Source organism: Ursus americanus, chromosome 14 (genome assembly GCF_024610735.1).
Source record: "Ursus americanus isolate L20-20 chromosome 14, mUrsAme1.1.p, whole genome shotgun sequence".
Classification (NCBI taxonomy): domain Eukaryota; kingdom Metazoa; phylum Chordata; class Mammalia; order Carnivora; family Ursidae; genus Ursus; species Ursus americanus.
In genome coordinates this window covers 1824783-1842814 of record NC_142140.1, presented here as the reverse complement: position 1 = coordinate 1842814, position 18032 = coordinate 1824783, and the positions used below count along the sequence as shown (strand labels likewise).

The 18032-nt window shown below is 53.1% G+C and overlaps 1 protein-coding gene across 3 annotated transcripts in view; it reads left to right on the top strand.

Annotated features, from left to right (window-relative positions):
- Nucleotides 1-18032, top strand: part of MGLL (monoglyceride lipase) — a 112608-nt gene that overhangs the window by 29089 nt on the left and 65487 nt on the right. For all 3 annotated transcript variants that reach the window (XM_087866724.1, XM_087866725.1, XM_045812293.2), the window contains exon 3: nt 12671-12777. In XM_087866724.1, the coding sequence (XP_087722850.1) occupies nt 12671-12777 (107 nt within the window). The remainder of the gene's footprint in view (nt 1-12670; nt 12778-18032) is intronic.

The following is an 18032-nucleotide window of genomic DNA, read 5'->3' as shown; positions in this document are numbered from 1 at the left end:
TCAGGAGACTGGATGGCCCCAAGCCTCTTGTGATTCTTACCAAGGAGCACCCGTGGCTTCAGTATGGTGCTGTTTTGAGGGTTGTAGGATAACGTTCTCTTGATGGCCCAGGACTCGAGATGGATCAGTCTTAAAGTAAATTCTGCCCAGCCACTTTTGTGTGGCAGAGGAGTCTCTCATCCCCTGTACACCTAGCTAGAGCTTTTAAAGCCAGACCCTGATTTTGGCAACCCAAATGCATTAGCTCCACAGTGCTTTGTAGGGAAAGCCCAAACTAGGTGTAAAAGAGTCAGCTACTGATTCATGGAATGCAAGAGGCTGGCCGCTCCAAGTAGCGGTGACATCATCCTAGGGGGAAATTGGGGCTTGAAGCTCTGCAGGACCAGCCTTCTCACCACCAGGAAATATAACATGGGTGGGAATCTAATATGCGGCTGTCCAGAATGTGGTGCTGAAAAAGGCTCAAGGCTACCTGGCGTTCAGCAGAGTGGGGAACTGTGATTGATTAGTGATGTCTGCTCTGGGTTTAGGAGGGGAATAGGGGTCCGAGTGCCATGATTAATCACTTCTTAGATACCTCCCAGGTGCTGGGCCCTGTGCTGGGGGCTTTCTCAGACATTCCCCCCATTCACTCTCAGAGTGACTCTGGAAGGAGGTGGCAGTGCTCTTCCTGTGGGCAGCTGTTCATGGAAACATGCTAAGGAATCAAAAGCAGGATCTGAAATGAAACATGTACTGTGATTGTGGTTATAAATTATAATTACAATTGAAAGTCATAACTATACATTTATAATTAAACTGTCAGCAATGACAAACAAATATTAATATACGTGGGGAGGAAGAACCGGGAAGGAGATATAATATTCATGCTGGTTATCACTGGATAGTGAGGTTATGGATGGATTTTATTTTCCTTTAGGCTTGTCTGTATTTTTCCATTTTTCAGAATGACCCACATTCCCTTTTCATACATACATAAATTATGTGTGTGGGCGTGGGTATGTGCATTTTAAAATATTATATATAGAAAAGATTTGGTGGCACGCTTTTTCTCTTCATGAATGCACCAGGAACATTAATTACTCCTTCTCAGTGTATTAAAGTAGCTTCTTAGAGTAATGCCAAGCCTTTTACTTCATCGGGACTGAAATCTTTGGGCAAGAACCCCCACAATCATCTCCCAATTTCTAGTACTGGACAAATCTTGACCTCCTTTGGAAAGGCTGAGCAAAAGATGAAAAATCACCAGTGATCCAAAAAACTTAGCAGTCCCAAAGAAGGGCATCCTTCTAAGGAGTCACAGAAGCAAGGATCTTATGAGATGGTATTGCTGGGAGAAATGTAGAAACTTGCCAGTAACTTCTGGCATGATCCAGGAAGACTTGGCTTCCATAAACTAAGAGTGGGCACTTATGAAGAAGAAATAAACTGACATCTGAAAAGACTCCATGGGATCTAGAGCTCTGAGCTTTTTCCAGCCAGGGGGGGTGAAATTGTGTGTATAGAGCTCAAAGCCCAGCACCTGGCACAGAGACACGAAAAATATGTGTTATAACTCTTCTAAGTTTTCATTGCAATCTAGGTACTTAACATAGAGTGTAATATTAGTTTCAGGTGTACAATTTAGTGATTAGTACTTCCGCACATCACCCAGTGCTCATCTCCTGTGCCCTCCTGAATTCCCATCACCTACTTCACCCACCCCCCTACCTGTGTTGTTACAATTTTTCTTAAAATAAAATTACAGTTATAATATAACCGACACATACATAACCTATTTTACTAATGATTTAGTAACTTTGGCTTCTTAGGAATTATGCTGCGTCGGGTTTTTTAAACCAATTGGTTTGTGCAAATCGGCCAAGCCGATCTGCTTTCCTTCTCTGTAGACACAGGCAGGCTGTGGACCGAGCCCCGACTGCGGCAGTGGGAGCTGCTGAGCCAGCCGGGGCCCGAGGTGGCTGCCATCCTGCCACGTGCCTGGCGCTACTCTGATTGCTTTATTTCTCTGGGGGAGCCATTGTAGTTAGCGTGTTGGAGCTGGGAAGAGTTCCATCTGGCTCACAGCCGGGGGAATGGAGAATTTCTTCAGACTTAGGTAGGCTGACAGTCATCATCATTGCTCCAAATAAAAATGTTTCTAGTATGACCCCCACAGGCAGATGAGGCCCAGTCCATTGTCGACACAGGTGTGCCTACCTGACGTGAGTCAGAGAAAGAGAAACCCAAACACACAGACCAGAAAACCAGTAGGTGATCGGGCATGTAACTAAATGGTTGTCTGGAGCACCCTTTTCAAGTACGAGCCTCCTTTGCCTGTTCTCAAATGACTTGACTCATACGAGCCCAAAGAAGGGAACCAGCATTCAGGTAGGTGCAACACTAGACATTCTGAGAACATTGTCATTTAAGCTTGAAAACACCTGTGCAATGAAGGGATTCTCATTCTTCTTTCACAAGGAAGGCCCTTGAGGCAGTGAGTGACTTTCTCAAAAACCAAAGGTAGGGTTTGGCCTATGCTGGTATTGAAATGCCCTGGTCCTAGTCCTGGGAGGATGCTGGGGCTGGGATAATCAACAGTAAAACATATAGAAAGTGCCTAGCTCAACAAATAAGAATTTTTCGGCTTTTGCATAGTGGGACAGCTAAGAGATGCACAGACACTTTCGACAAAAAGAACCCAGTGCCTCTGTGCAGAATAGTCAGGACGTGAAATTTGAACTGTGGCTGGGCTGGGCTTACAGTGGGGGCTCAGATACTTCTCAGAGTGCTTTAAAATAGGGCGGTGCACAGACAAGAAAAGAAAGAGAAGGGAGCAGGGAGGGGTGGCTCTCTAGTTCCTGGGGCCAATGGGCATGGGATGAGCTGTGGGACTCTTCTAGGATTCTGGTCTTCTAAATGATCCATGAGCAAGCCCCGGATGGACGGTAAAGCTCAGAATGTGGGGATCGTGGGGATAAAGCCTAGTGGCCTCTGCTTCCCTAGTCTTCTATCTCTGGGAGCATTTTGGTGTTGGGAACGTGTGCTTCATTGAAAGGAAGAGGAAGACAGACCAGGTGCTCGGCCAGCCAACCCTAAGCGTGCACTTTGGGGTCCCCAACAGGGCTTCAGTGGGGGAAGGGAAGAGTGGGTGGCATGGGGGCTCAGGGCCCCAGCGGGCCCCAGGGGTAAGTAGAGCGCAGGGGAGCACATATGGGAGAAGCGGTACAGGCTCGAGACCAGAGCCACACAGGAAATGGGCAGGCAGATGGGAGTGGGGCAGAGTAGTGGCCCCGAACTAGACAGCCAAGCATCCCATCGTGGGTGGAGTGGGGTGGCTGTGCTGTGGGACATGGGGAGGTGAGAGGAGCTTTCTCTACTCTGACCTCCCTAGAGCGGTGGAGTTCTTTTACTCATAGGATCCGTAGATGACTTGGCACATAGCTGGTCTGGCAAATCATTGATAAATGATCAAATGGCTCAGTACATTTATTTCAGGATTGTAGAATAGAAGCAGAGCTTGGATAGGTCGTCCCCAGCCAGTTTGAGATTACTAATGTCCTTTGTGGAGGCCCGTCAGAGCAGAAGCCACTTAGAGCCCACCGCCTCTCTAAAACACAAAGAGCACCCCATTTCCCTGTCCTGGGAGATCATCGGAATTTTAACATACTGATTACGAAAGAGGGTCGAAGACTGGCATCTGATTTAACATGTGTGCCTGTTCCCTCGTGTGTAAAATGGTGCATAATAGTAAGTAACTTTGAGATCGTGCCCGGTGAGGTAATACCGCTGGTGCACGTGCACTGTGGGGGTTCCTGACCTCCTCCTCAGCATCCTCGCAGGTAGTCACTACTGCCGGTGCCCATTTTACAGACGAGGAAATGGAGACAGAGAGAGGCCGAGTCACCTGTCCGAGGCCTGTGGTTAGTGGGGGCCAGCGCCAGGATTCAGGTCCAGACAGCGATTCCAGGGCTCCAGCCCACCCCACGCTGCCTCCCATACTCATCTGTTAGCACTGCTATTGCTGATGGGAGGGGGCGGGGGGACCCCCAGTTTATCCTCTTTCCATGATCTGTAGTGAATGCCTTATCTGCCTAGACAAGCTCTTCTGTTTTAGAGTGTTCCTTATGATAATAAGTAAATAAATATATAAAATGTGGGGTCTGAAAGCAGCATCTGATTTAAATATGTTGGTTGCAAAGCCGTTTTGGGTTTGAGGTTGCGCGCATTTCAAAAGGAATAGTAAGTGACCAAATGCTTAAGGAAACTTCATCCATGGCCTTTTAAAAATTATTATAATTTTTTAATAATAATTTTTTATTATATTATGTTAGTCACCATACAGTACATCCCTAGTTTTTGATGTAAAGTTCCAGGATTCATTATTTGCGTGTAACACCCAGTGAGCCATGCAATATGTGCCCTCCTTACTACCCATCACCAGCCTATCCCATTCCCCCATCCCCCTCCCCTCTGTAGCCCTCAGTTTGTTTCTCATAGTCCATAGTCTCTCATGGATAATTTTATCTTCTCCTCAGAAAACACCTCTATTGCAGATCTGCCTTTAAAAAAAAATAACTAAGGTGGGGTTGGGTTTCAGAGATGAGTAGCCTAATTCCTACTACGCTTCTGAGTCTTGAGTTTGCCTTCCAGCCATAGGCACGGGTCCCTCTGGCTTATCACAGCCCAGCCAAGACCCTGAGCACCTCTGAGCCCCTGAGGGTGTTCCTGCATCTGGGGCCCCCTGCAGTCTAGCTCCTGTCCCCACTGTCCTCACTCTGCTGAGCTTTGCTCCTTCCTGCCTCCTCTGGGCCATCCCCCTCCTCAGGGTCTCATGAGTCCGCCTTGGCTCCCTCACACTGCTCCTGGGTCCTCCATCACCTCGAATGCTCCGTTCAGGTCCTCCTCACTGTCCTCCTTCTCCTGTCCCTTTGGGCCAACGGCAGTCCCAAGCTCTTGGTTAAAGTCTTTGGATCCAGTGCAGACAACAGAAACCTCCACAGCCAGGCAAAGCGAAAGGGAATTTACTAGGGGGAATCAGGGTCTTTCAAAATAGTGGGAGGGCCTGCAGGAGCGGCCTAGGGGCCTCCAGGAACGCTCCCCTGGCTGTGCCAGCCCACGCTTGTCTCCGTCTCCCCTGAGCCACTTCATTCCCTCATTCACTCGTTCTGTCATTCATCATTTGCCCTTTATAGAACGGAGGCCATCCTAGCTGCTAGGGACAGGACACCAGGACGAATCAATAAAACATGGCCCTTGTCCTCAAGGAACTTGTGGTCTACTCACACTAGACATTGACGAGTCCTGGATAAAAGAGATGGGGACAGAGTGTTGTTAGGGCTTCAGGGAGGGAGCAGTAGCTCAGCCTAGGGAACCCCAGGAAAGGCTTCAGAGTTCGGAGAGGGGAGGAGTTGAACCTGAGCCAAATCACGGGCAGGGGCAGAGATGGTGGGTTGAAGAACCAGAAGTCCTTTTTTGGTTGGTGTACAGAGTGGGAGAAGGGGTGGGCTGGGGCGGGAGGCCTGAGGGAGAGGCTATACGGGGCGAGGGGCTCTGGGGGCCACCTGGCCACAGACTGTGACATGATTGCCTGGCCTCTTCCTCTTGCGATGCTATCAGGCCGTGGTCCCCAATGCACACCTGAGAGCCAGGCTGGTTGCGTTCAGGTTCTCCTGAGTTCTGAGCCTACTGGCTGTGTGACCTCAGGCGAGCTATTTAGCCGCTCTGGACCTGGCTTTTCTCATTGGAAAAATGGGGGAAATCGCCAGACCCACCTCATGGGGGTTGTCGTGAGGGTGAAACGAGTTAGCACATAACACACTTCAATAACATCAAGCCAAGGTAAATATCAGCCGTCAGCATCCGCTCTTACGTAATGCCTGACTCGGCACCAAGCCTCCTGCCGGGTTATTTTCCATAAATTCTCTCAATCAACCCTCACAAAGACCCCGGCAGATAGGCATTATTGATCTGTTTTACAAATGAGAAGTCTATTTCTAGTTCCCCCTCTGAAATTTTAGACCCCTTCGCGGTTTTGTTCTATTTCCGTCCCCGCCGCACACTATTTGTGCCGCGGGAGCCCTGCCAGCGACGGAGAGGAACATGGTCCGCCTGGCGCTCGGCGAGAGGAGGGGAAACGGTTAAATGTGGATTCCAGCAGAGCCCATCATGCTTCTGCTTTGGTTATGGGAAAGGGGTCCAACTGAGCCTGACAATCCCACTCACAGGCCCGATGACAAACGTGCCGGGCGAATTTTTTTTCAAGGCATAAAATTTGGCAGGAAGGAGTTGGGTGGGTGTGGGTGATGAAGTGAGCCGCCCAGTTGCCTGAGTGGGATGCCTTGGGAATAAGCGAGAACTCACAGCACATACTGGCCAGAAGAGGCAGGCGGACGCCCTCCCGCCCCCTGCGCGTGAGGACGGTCTAAGGGTCTGGGGGGGGCGAGTGTCCTTCTCCCCCCCCCCGCGTTGGTCAGATGCCACCTGAGCTGCTGCCTGCTGGTAGGAACGTCCACGGGGTCCACCCGACACATGGGGTTCCTCCCACAAATCCTGGGTTTCCTGAATTTTTCCTAATAAAATGAGCAGAACGTTTCTTCAGTTGGGCATTGAGCTCCTTTGATGGACCTCACCGTGGCCATGACCTTGGAAAGGGCAGGCAAGACAGAAGCTGATATTTTCCACTCAGTGCCAGACCACGCTAAGTGTTTGAGGCGGTTCATGTTAGCCTCCTGACAGCCTCGTGGGGGAGGTGTTGTGATCCCCCCGCAGATCTGCACATGGAGGGGCAGAGGTCCCGGCAAGTCCACAGTCCTGTAGGTGACAGATGGGGTGTCCTTGGTAGAGGGGAATGCTTTTCATTCCAGCACCCGTCCCTGTCTTGGTTCCTGCCCAGTTCCCGGGTCCCTGCCTAGTGTGGGTCCGTGAACGGGCCTCACCTTCTTGGGGGGGGGGTGAGCAGGTGGAATGTGTGACAGGACAGTCCGAGGCCTCAGCCTTGAGCTGCACACCTTCACATACATTCCCTCATTTCATCTCAAAACCCCAATGAGGAGTTGCCATGTCCCATTTCATAGGTGGAGAAACTGAGGCCTGCAGAGATCCAGAAATCAGTTTATGGGAGGGCTGGAGTGTAAAGCCAGGGCTCTAGACCGCAGGCAGGACTTCTATGCCATCTGAGGAAACAGCTTCACGGCAGGCAGTTACAGAGCGCTTTCTGTATGCCAGGAAGACCCAGAGCATCCCATACACATTTGGTCGTTTGTGTCACAATGCCCCCCGAGGTTGGTGGTGGAGGGATTATCCCCATTTTACAGGTGAGCACGCTGAGACCTGGAAAGTTTAGTCACTGAAACAATGAATAAACAAAGGAACAAAGGAAGAAATCATTTTTTAATGCCGGGGAAACTCCGCTCTGTCCAATCTGGGGCACGGCCGCACCAGCCCCGGCTTATGCATTCTGCGAAGTTCTGCGGCATGTTCATATCAAGGGCTGCATATGCTTTGCTGGGAGCTGCCCCGCCTACTAGGGCCGGATGCCAAGCAGGCCATCTGCTCCTGGGGCTGGGCCTCCCCCTCTGACAGCCGTTGCCTTCTCCCGGAACGGCTGTCTCCCAACGGGCTGCAGCCATTAAAGAAGTTCCAGGAAAAAGATCTTCACCAGACTCTTCTGCAACCTAATTTCTGCCGCTGTGGGTATTGCCTTATCTCTGTAAATGGCCCTGCTAGCTTTCTACTGCTGTTCTCTGTCGAGGTTGCAGAATGCCAGGGCAGGAGGGGAGGGACGGAACCACACTGTGCCTGGCACCTGCTGAGAGCCCAGCCTGCAGGTTCCTTGACAAACACCATCCTCCTTCCCCCCCTCAGTTTTCCACAGCAGCCCTGGAAGCTTTGGGAGGTCAGATCCATTCACTGCCCTGCGCTGATCCATCCTCCGTAAGGAGAGACCCTCCAGTTCCTTGCTCCCGAGGCCCTCCAGGCTCTGGCTGCCTCACTTCTCAGAGCCCTTCCCAGCCACTCCCTCCTGTCCAAATAAGGCTCCCCGTGGTCCCTTCTCTTTGTGTCCCTAGCGCTTCCCACAATACGTGCCTGCAGGTGTATTCACTGAGCACCTGTCTGTCCTGCTGGACTGTGAGCTGTGTGAGGGCAGGGACAGTGCTATTTGTCCCTCTTTGACATGTGATAAGCCTTGAGTCAGTACCTCTGGACAGCCTCAGTCAAGGTCCCCAGTTGCTGCCGTCCTGTGAGTGCAGGCTCCGAGCCACCAAGTGACTTGTCCAGGGCCACGTGTGGTGACGCCCGGAATCAAACTTAGTCATCCTGGCTTCAGCCTGCTCTAGTCCCAGCCTCCCAGCAACTGGGGTGTTTATTTAACCACATCTCGGTTCCTTGGTGCTGTATGTTTTCGGAGCAGAAGCAACAAGAATCATAACATCTTGTGAAACCCCAAAGGGGAAGTTCCAAGTGGAGGTCAGCATCCAGTGATGAAGGAGGGAGTGCCATCATACAGCCCCAGGCGGGGGGTTCCCCTTCTGCCAGAGAGCCAGAGCCTAAAGGCACACAGCTTGGGGTGAGGCCGGATCTGCCCCGGCACTGGGAGGGGTGAGACCTGGAGGTTGGCCGGTGACTGGGGAGCAGAAGAACAGCCTGGTGTCACACCTAGTGTGCGGGGAGGGAGGAAGGTCGGACCCGGGGAGCAGGGGTGTCCTGACAGGTGAGTGGGACGAAGCCATGGAAAACCCCGTGCCAGGCTGACTTCCCGACGTGCCTGCCCCCGGGTGTGAACTCCAAACCCGGGGGGCTGCGGGGGGGCGGGGCAGAGGATCCAGGCCCTGAGGGTCATCCAGTCAGCCAACAAATCCTTACTGAGCTGCTACTACGCACCAGCATCTCCGCCGGCTGAGGATGTAGCAGTAAACAGCGTAGATGACACTGAGCCCTCGTGGAACACATTCTAGGTGGTGGAAGCGGGTAAGCAGTTTGGGACAGTGACCCGTGCTCAACGGCTCTTTCCACAGCAGTGCCCACAACCAGCCAAAGCTGCTACCGTGCGCAGATTGGGGGTGGGCTCCCCGGTAGCCGCCTCGGCAGAGCCCGAGGCTCCCAGGTGGGAATGGGCTTGCCGGGGCTTGCGGGGGCTTGCTGGGGTGTGCACGCCCTTCGATTCCGTGTTCAGTGACAGCACGTGAGCCGGCCGAGAGAGAGCATTTACACTGTGATTGGCAAACACTGCAAATCAGGACCCACCCCCCCGGCTCACCCCACTTGTGAAACATTCAACAGTGCACCCCCTGAGCGGCATGTCTGAGCATTGGAAAGGAGGCCACAGGCAGAGGGGAGGAGGGTGGGGGGCGTGTTATCACAGAGGCAATAGCTTTGTTCTCTTGCGGCGAGAAGTCTCTGAAGGGTTCAAGGCAGAGGAGTAATGTGGTTTGATGTTCACTTTGCCAGACAGATCCTACAAAACAAAGACTCGGGTCCAGGGAACACGTACGTGCGGGGAGGGGGAGGAGAGACTGACTGATCAGAACTGGGGCCCGGGCACAAGCCAAATGCACAAACTAAGGAGAACCCCACTTAGCACAGGGGCAGCTCAAGACCAGGTGTCTGCTGAGATGGCTGGTCTGGCTCGGGACGGGGGTGTGAGGGAGGGGCTGAGCCAGCAGGTGCTGCCTCACCCATGCCGAGAAGGCCCACGGAAGCCTCTGCTCCCTGCTGTGGGGGCAGCCGTGCCAGTCGGCTTCCTTTCCAAAGGGAAGGCAGCAGCAATCTCTGGAAGCGTCTGCATCTCTACAGATAGAAACTGTGGTTTACCCAGCATGTTCCCTGGGGAGAGGAGTGGCTCCAAGTGCCTGTGCGTCCCCAGGACAGAATGGCTGCATTATTGCCCCGGGTGAGTTCCACGTGGCATCTGAGCAGTAGTCTAGCCCAGGCCCCATGCTGCGATGAGAGCAGTGCTGTGCACCAGAACCCCTGAAGAGCTTTTCCCACCCCGGACCAATTAAACCCAGAGGTTCTTCCGGGGGTGGGACCCAGCCTCGGCTTTGCTGAAAGCTCTCCAGGAGATTTCAAGTTGTAGGCAAGGTTGAGAACCACTGGATTGGAAGAAATTTCTGTAGAGTCAGAGGCCAAGTATTTTTCCACAGCATGTCTCGGGGGTAGATTCTATTAACAAGCGAGTCCAGGCATAATGGCATGCCCTGCGCCGCTCCTTCGGGCACAAAGTGAGACCCTGCAGGGCTCTTCCACCTAGCGGGACCCTGACCGCGGCGAGAGGCTGACTGCAGCCTGACCCGGCTGGAGCACTTGCTCGTCTGCATTAACTGCGGGCTGAATTAATGCAGCAGCTGCCGCATTCCCAGAGGATGTTAAAGTGCTCGTGCCATCCTTTCTGGAAGCCCTGCCCCTTTTGCAAATGGGAGTTGACTGTTTAGAGGTTCTGGCATAATCCTCAGTAGCTGAGAGAAAAACCCATCAGTCAACCCCAGGAGTGTCAGGCGGGCAAGGGGGATCTGCCCGGATGGATGTCTGTTCTGGGACAGGTGGCTGGGCATTCCAGGAAGCAGCGAAGTGGGTGTGAAACAAGTCTCTTCTGTTTTTAGGGAAAGGGTAGAGAGGACACATACCAGAGGCAAATGAGGTCAATGCTGGTATTTAGTGCGCTGCTCAAAGAATAAAATGCATAAGCATGGCGGAACAAACAGGCACGCTTCTGCCCCTGCACAGCCTGGGAGAGGAGCCATAGAAAGGACACAGGCTTCTGAATGAGGTGTTCGCTCCTGTCACAATTTGCCCGTCCCTGTTGAGGGCCAGTAGGCTGGGATACGGCACTGGGGTTCTGCCAGCAGCAAGGTGGACGAGGCTCCCGGCCTCTTGAGCTGACGTTGAAGAGGAGAGAGCCAGGAACTGAGCAAGCCAGTGATGGCAAAACAACGGCACGCCGTGGTGGACAGTTACCAACCAGTGCAAGTGACGGCCAAGTGTGCTGTGTGGCGAGGGGCCAGTGCCGGTCAGAAACCCAAGTGGGGGAGGCCACCCTAGGTGGGGTGGAGGAGAGGCCTCTTTGAGGTGATGTCAGTGCTGAGACCAGGGCATGACCAGCAGCCATGGGAGATCTGGGTGGAGAGCACTCAGAGAGAGAAGGCTGGCAAGGCCAAAGGCCCTGAGGCAGGAAGAACCAGGTGCTGCCCGAGCATGGCAGGAAGCCCCTCGTGAGGACAGGGAGGTAAGCTGGGGGGCGGGGGTGCAGAAGGAGGAGTGGCGAGGCAGGCAAGGGACAGGATGACTTGTATTCCGAGCCCACTGGTGGCTCTCTGGAGGCCCGAAAGCCGGCAGTGACATGCTCAGATCTACATATTACCAACTTGCTGTGCGACTTGGGCCACAAACTTAACTTCTCTGATTTTCATTCTCAGCTGTCAAGAAAACAAAGCCTAGGATGATGGTAAGGGTTAGAGATCTCGTATGTGGAGTTAACAGAGGAAGCGATGCGTTGTGAATGCTCAGGAAAATGGCAGCTGTGGTTCTCCCCTTCTCCCTTCTCCCCCTCTTCCCTCTTCCACCCCTCCTCCCTCCTCTCATTATTGGCAGAAATTGGATGGGTGTTGCTCACAGCATTCCCTCTTTGCCCGAAGGGGAATCTAGCATCCCGTGGGTCTTATGCCAAGAATAGGAGTCTTGACAACTGTCTGTCTGAGAATCTGAATGCTCCTTCATTAACCCCCACCACGCGCAGCTGGCTCTGGCTCGTGCCGAAGCTGGGGCGAGCCGCGGCGTGGCGGTGCCACTGTTCGGGTCCCAGAGCTGCCCCGCCACACTGGAGGTTTTCTGGGGTGACTGAGTGCCCAGCCAAGCTCTGCTTCTGGATCCCTGGGCTTCTCCTGCACAGATCTAAGGTGTAAAAGATAGCTGTTTCCTGTAAAACCTCTCGACCTTCCTTCCTTCGGAATCTCCACCAGGCTCAAAACCCTGCTAGCTACTAAAGAAAGGGCGGAGACAGAGTCTTTGCCTCGAGAAGGTTGTAACTGGGGGTGGAGGTAGGCAGAGAGCCGCTGTCGCCCCTGGGTCAACAGCCCTGAGGAGAGAGACTTAGCAGAGGCTGCCGGAGGCTCAAGGTCGGGGGGGGGGTGCCAGCTGGAGCCAGGGGGCCGAGAATCCGAGGCGCACAGGTGAGGCGAATTCAGCAACCCGGGGAAGTAAACCGTCCCCCCCACACAAATGCAAAGAGCCGGATGTCAGTTAGGGCTCTTCTCTTTACGAGGGACAAAAACAGCACAACAGAAGGGGGGGCGGGGGGAGCACGGGCTTCAGGTCAGGCTGGATGGATTCAGGGCTCCAGCACCCCCTTCAGGACCTGCTGTCCCTTCCTGGCGTGGTCTCTCCTGTCGGCTTGACTCATCCTCCAGTTTGGCCCAGAGGCTGGAGCCCCTCGAGGCCCACAGCCTCTGTGGCTCACACGTGGCCGGAAGCTGAGGCTGCCTTCTCCTGGCTCCCTCGGCCAGAGACCTAGGGTCCACTTCGACCTGTCTGAGGACCACTGTGGCCACGACCACGGCGTGTCCTGGTGGGCTGAGGGCCGGCTCACCCACGATTTGGTCTTGCCCTCGTTGCTGGTGTCCTGAAAGCTCTGTATTGCTCAAGCCGCGCTCCGTGCTCTCTCGCCTTCCTAACCCGCTCCCTTTCACCCCTGCAGGGCCCTCATCTTTGTGTCTCATGGAGCCGGGGAGCACTGTGGTCGCTATGACGAGCTGGCTCAGATGCTGGCGGGGCTGGGGCTGCTGGTGTTCGCCCACGACCATGGTGAGTACCCCCCAGGGCACAGGGCCCATACTGCTGGCCGGCGCCTGACCGTTTGGGGGACCCCCTTTCTGTCACCCCACCTTCCTCATCCCTCCTGCTCTGTTATTCTCCTGTGATTCCTGCGGTGACACTGGGAAAAGACGCTGTCCATGGGATGTTTCTGAGTAAAAAAAAAAAATGTAGTTATGTAAACAAAAAAATATGTCTGACCAGCAGTTTCTGTTGAGTCTGGGATTGAATGCAGGCTGATTAGAAATCTCAACTGAAAAAAACCAAAGCCAGAATCTGTTTATACAAGAACTCGCCCCAGGCCAAGGAATCCTCTCTTGCATTTATAAAGCACTTTCTGTGCAAAACGGCCCCGGTTTTCTCCCAAGGGACTTCAGATGGCTGTGGTGTAGTCGGCGACAGTACAGTTCAACCCCTTTCACCACAAGACTCTTACAAAGCATTTCACACCAGGAGAATAGGAAAAGTCTCAAACGCCATATTGGTCACAAGAAAACGCCAAACACACACAGACACACACCCACACCCACGCACACGCATATACACACACACACACACACACGCACACACATCCCCAGGCCGATTCTTTGATTCTTTGTCCTTTAACAAAATCCACAATAACCATCAAAATGCAGTGTTTATTGTCTAAGCCCACATGTCATCCCTTCATCGTTTTGGTGACATTCTTCATGGCTCGGAAGGCCCCCGATTTAGACCTTCCCTTGCCTAACAGTCTTTAAGAATGAAGTGTCCCTGTGACTGAACACGGTGATTTCTCCGTAGCTTCAGCGTGGCACGCTATCGTCCCGGCTCAGATCCAGCCACATGGCTGCTGTTTTATGTGATATGAAAATAGATAATTAAATGGCATTGCTGAAAAGAGGGAGAGGTGGGCAATGACAGGGCCTGGGAGTCCTTGCGAAATACAGAGACACGGAGCAGGGGATGAGAACCTGGCTGGGGCTTTTTGAATATAAAGAAGTGGAAATGAGGACTTACCAAGAGTCCTTTTGAAGCCAGATGTGTGCAAACATCTTCGTAACTGGGAATATTGACTGAATTCTTTCTTATTGTGGCTGTGATGTCCTTTAGCGCTTTGCAGATGGTCCCGGCAGTATTTGTGAGATTGTTTGAGATGCAGTGTTTGAGGACTACCCTGATTTTCACTGTGGGGACCGTGTCATTATGAGCTTCGGCACTTTGCGCCTCATGTAAAAGCCCAAGATGGGAGTGCTTCTCTTCCTGTTGTCTTTGTTTCTGTTAATATTTGCTGCAATCATCCCCTCCCTCTTCAAACTGGACAGTCTAGGGCCATGCTGGAAGAAAAGAATAATCACACTCTGCAAACACCAAACACCTGCAGCCAGAATCTCAAGGAGGTGTGTGAGTCTTGGAGTCCGTCACCTCCTTACGAACTCCCCTTGGCCACACCTGGGGCAGCGAGTACCCGTTGTGCCCTATTTATCTTGTCTGTGGAACCTTGAAAAACAAGTTTCAAAGGCTTCCTTATTTGAGTAAAAGGAGAAAAGAAACAGCCTGCCTTTTGATGTTTCCAAAATAACACCTAGATGGAGGCATAGCCTTCTGTGACGTTCTAAAGATAGTTCCAGAGTGGCTGTTTATGTTCACCTGTTCTGCGTTCCTTGATTTATCGGCTTCTTCCCGCGACTCATTGGAAAGCTCCTGGCTAGTGCCAGAGGGAGGTTTTTAGTCAAGAAATGAATCCGGTTGAATGTGTGTGTGACTTTGGTGGTCGTCTACAGATGAAAGTGACCGTGGCTTACTTAGTAGGGGAAAGCCGCGTGAGCGGGCCGTTGTCGTGGGATCTCGTGCAGGCTGGAGAAGTGGACCCTGGCAGTTAGTGATTTGTGCTTTATTCCTTTTTGGTGAGACATGTGGAGAAGGAGGGATTCGAACCCAGAACGGCAGGTTCTTGATAAGATATGGATGATTCGGTGTCCATACCAGGCATGAATGCATACGGACACATAGGCGGGCTTCATTCTTTCCTACATAGACTTTCAATTCAAATATAGCAGAGAGGGGAAGAATGCTGGGCATTTACCGGGCCAGTTGGAACACAAAGGATTAAAAATGCAGAGCTGAGAAAGACTGTTCTAGGGCCCGTGGCCTCTCCAGGGCCAGTGTGACCTCAACCCCGTGTTTTCAGGCCCATTGTCATCCTGCACTCCTGTGCGTTGTCAGAGGCATGCTGCTAGAAACTTCATGCCAGACAGCAAGTGGGCTCAGGTGCAAACGCACCTGGGTCCAAGTTCCCACTAGGCTGCGACTCCAGACCTGAGATCTCAGACACCACATTGAACCATTCCAAGCCTCTGTTTTCTCATCCGCCAAATGGGCAAGGCAGTGCTGTCGTACAGTCAGGATTGTTGTGACATAATGCATAGAGAGGGCCCAGCAGAGCATGGTAACATTCCCCGCCCCCACCAACACGCACTCCGGCCCTCTCCCAGACCCCCTCCCAGACCCCCTCCAGCCACCATGCAGACTGCCTACCGTGCCGGGTACCCATACGGGGGACTCCAAGGCTCTGAGCAGGACCAGCTATGCCAAGGCCAGGAGCCCGGAGTGCTGCCCTGAGCCTGGTCCTCTGTCTGGCCGGGAGAGGCTGGCGCAAAGACAGATGTGCAAATGCTTTACAAGGCAAACGGAGCTGCCACTGCTGGTTCCTACAACACGATTTCTAGAAATGCGGGTTTCTATATATCAGCCACTAACTTGATGTCAAATTAAATCTTGTTGTCCAACTACGTTATAATATTTCATTGTTTCTGCAGAAATCTTGAGATTTCTGTGGCGTAGCTGTCCGGCTGGGTTTCCAGCATGCCCGGTAGACTGGCAAGCACAGAGCTGTGCTCAGTTAGTATCTCATCTAACTTTGCTTTTTAAGGGTTTTACGAGATGACCGCACGGCGTGAACAGCTCGCCAGAAATGAGAATTAAGATTCCTGCCATTGGTCGAGTGGCACTTTTGGTACATTCTACTCCCTCTTAATGATGGATATTGTGACCCCATTTTAGAGGTGAGGATTCTGAGACTCTATAGCCAAGAGAGACATTCTCATCGCACCAGAGCACTCATACCAGTCAGGGGCAGTTTGCCTGCGACAGAAGACTGACCGTCTTCACAAACACTTTCTTCTTCTCCCACCCCGGCTGTCCGAAGCTCCATCTGCAGTCTTGCTCAGCTGCTGTTAGCTTGTGGCTTTCCTCCCATGGGAGCCGCTCCAGCCTCACGTTCTCAGTAAGAGGGAGATGTGGGCACAACACGGAGGAGGGGGCTGGGCTCATACCAGGAACGCTCACCGGCGTATTCCAGCCACACGTCCTTGGCTGGCACTGCACCGCATGGCTCCGCCCCTAGCTGCAAGGGAGGCAGGGAAATCTCATTTGCTCCTGGTGCATTTGCTGCCACCAACAAAGCAGCTTCTGTCAGCAAGAAGTGGAGAAAGGATGTTGTCAGTAGGCATCTGCTCCTCTGGCACACCATACCCCAGGTTGCTCACGGAGAGGAGTGTTTCCCAGCCATTTCTACCGTACGTGTTTTCAGGCTATAACAGCACCTCCTGTCTGTCTCATCCATCCTTCTGTCCTTTCATAAGGTTTTGATGCAAAGGTCATTATGAGCAGCACCAATAAGTAGTGGTTAACGTTCCCAGTTGTGCAGCAGGCCTGGGTTAAGGGCTGTGCAAGGACAGATTCACCGACGTGGGAGCTGACGTGCTGGTGATGGAGCGACCTGTCTTCCCCAGAAAAATTTAGCGGCCCCTATCACATGCTCAGCTTCATTATAGTAATCAGTATCCTGAGCGGTAACTCCTTCCTTTGGAGGAGACTGTCTTACTGAGTCATCGTGTCAGCCCCGCGCTCTCCCTACAGCCTTCTCGTCCACCGTGTAGAGCAGAGGGGAGGCATCACCAGAGTTGGCTGAACAGAGGAAGGAGTTTCTGATCCCAAACCCACCAGACCAGAGATGTTTTAAACATCCACGTAAGAGTATCCACATCCACAGGGCACTGTTGGGTCTCATCCTTGTGGAGAGGACCCAGCAGAGTGGCCACTGGAACTTGGAGTCTGGTGGCCAAGATTGGGACAACGGTCCAGTGAAGCTTGAAAGCGATGTGGGTGGAGGCTGGAGCAGAGGAGGCCTGTAAGTCGGGTGTGCCGAGGAGGTACACGGGCTTCCCCGACGCCCAGAGTGCTGGCAGGGTGGCCAGGTCATGTGGGATGAGTAGGGGCCTGCCAGGAGAAGAAAGGGTGTGGAGAGAGGCACCCATCATTGAGAGCAGTGGCTCGGACCTCAACTGCCCATTGAAATCCTTGGGGAGTCTCAAAAAATATGAACGCCTGGGCCCTCTCTCTGGAAAGCCTTGGATTTCTTAGGTCTTTGATGTGTCTGGGGTATGGAGACTTTTGAAATCACCCCAAGTGGTTCTCATGTGCAGCCAAGGTCAAGAACCACAGTTTCAGGTGGAAGACACCATACAGGCACAATGTAGATACCCAATCTGACATGCTTATGTGTGTGCAGGGAGACGTCCAAGTGCAAGGACTCATGGGACCCTGAGGTTTAGCAGCATTACCAGGGAGCAGGGGGTGGGGGCAGGCAGCCCCTGGCCTGCGAAGCTCGGGGCTCTGTGATGAGTCCCTCTGGATACATGGAGCTCACGAAGGCGTTGACGCAGGGAGTGACAGGCTGGCTGTTGGAAGCAGCGAGGGCCACCAGGAGACTTCGGGAGCCGTCAGGAAGACAGGACACAGGCAGGGCCCAGCGAGGGAGAGGTGTGGGCAGACAGAGTGGGGGAGCTTCCGGGACGTCCAAACAGGTGGAAACACCAGAGGATGGGATTTTCTGTGTCATTCTAAATATAATGCAGAGAAAACCAGGGCTCATGCTTATGCCGTCCCTCGGTCACCAGCTGCTCGCGGTGACTCACTGGAAACCCCTCTGACTTCCACGCACGCTGAGCAGTGGGTGTGACCGAGAGAGAGGGGCAAGGTGCTGGGGTGGGCTCCCCTGTCCCACCAGCAGGCACTGCTGCAGGTGGAGGGACTCGGAGACTGGCCGGGGTCCTGCCTGGAATGTGGGCATCTTGGCGGGCTCGGGGGGGCAGGGCGGCTGCAAGGGAGCCCTCCCCGGGGAGCAGCCTCCTGACTCTGGACCCCGCTTGCTCGCTGAAAAATACATTTGCTGAGGCTCCGTTTGCTGAGGCCAGAGCCGCTCT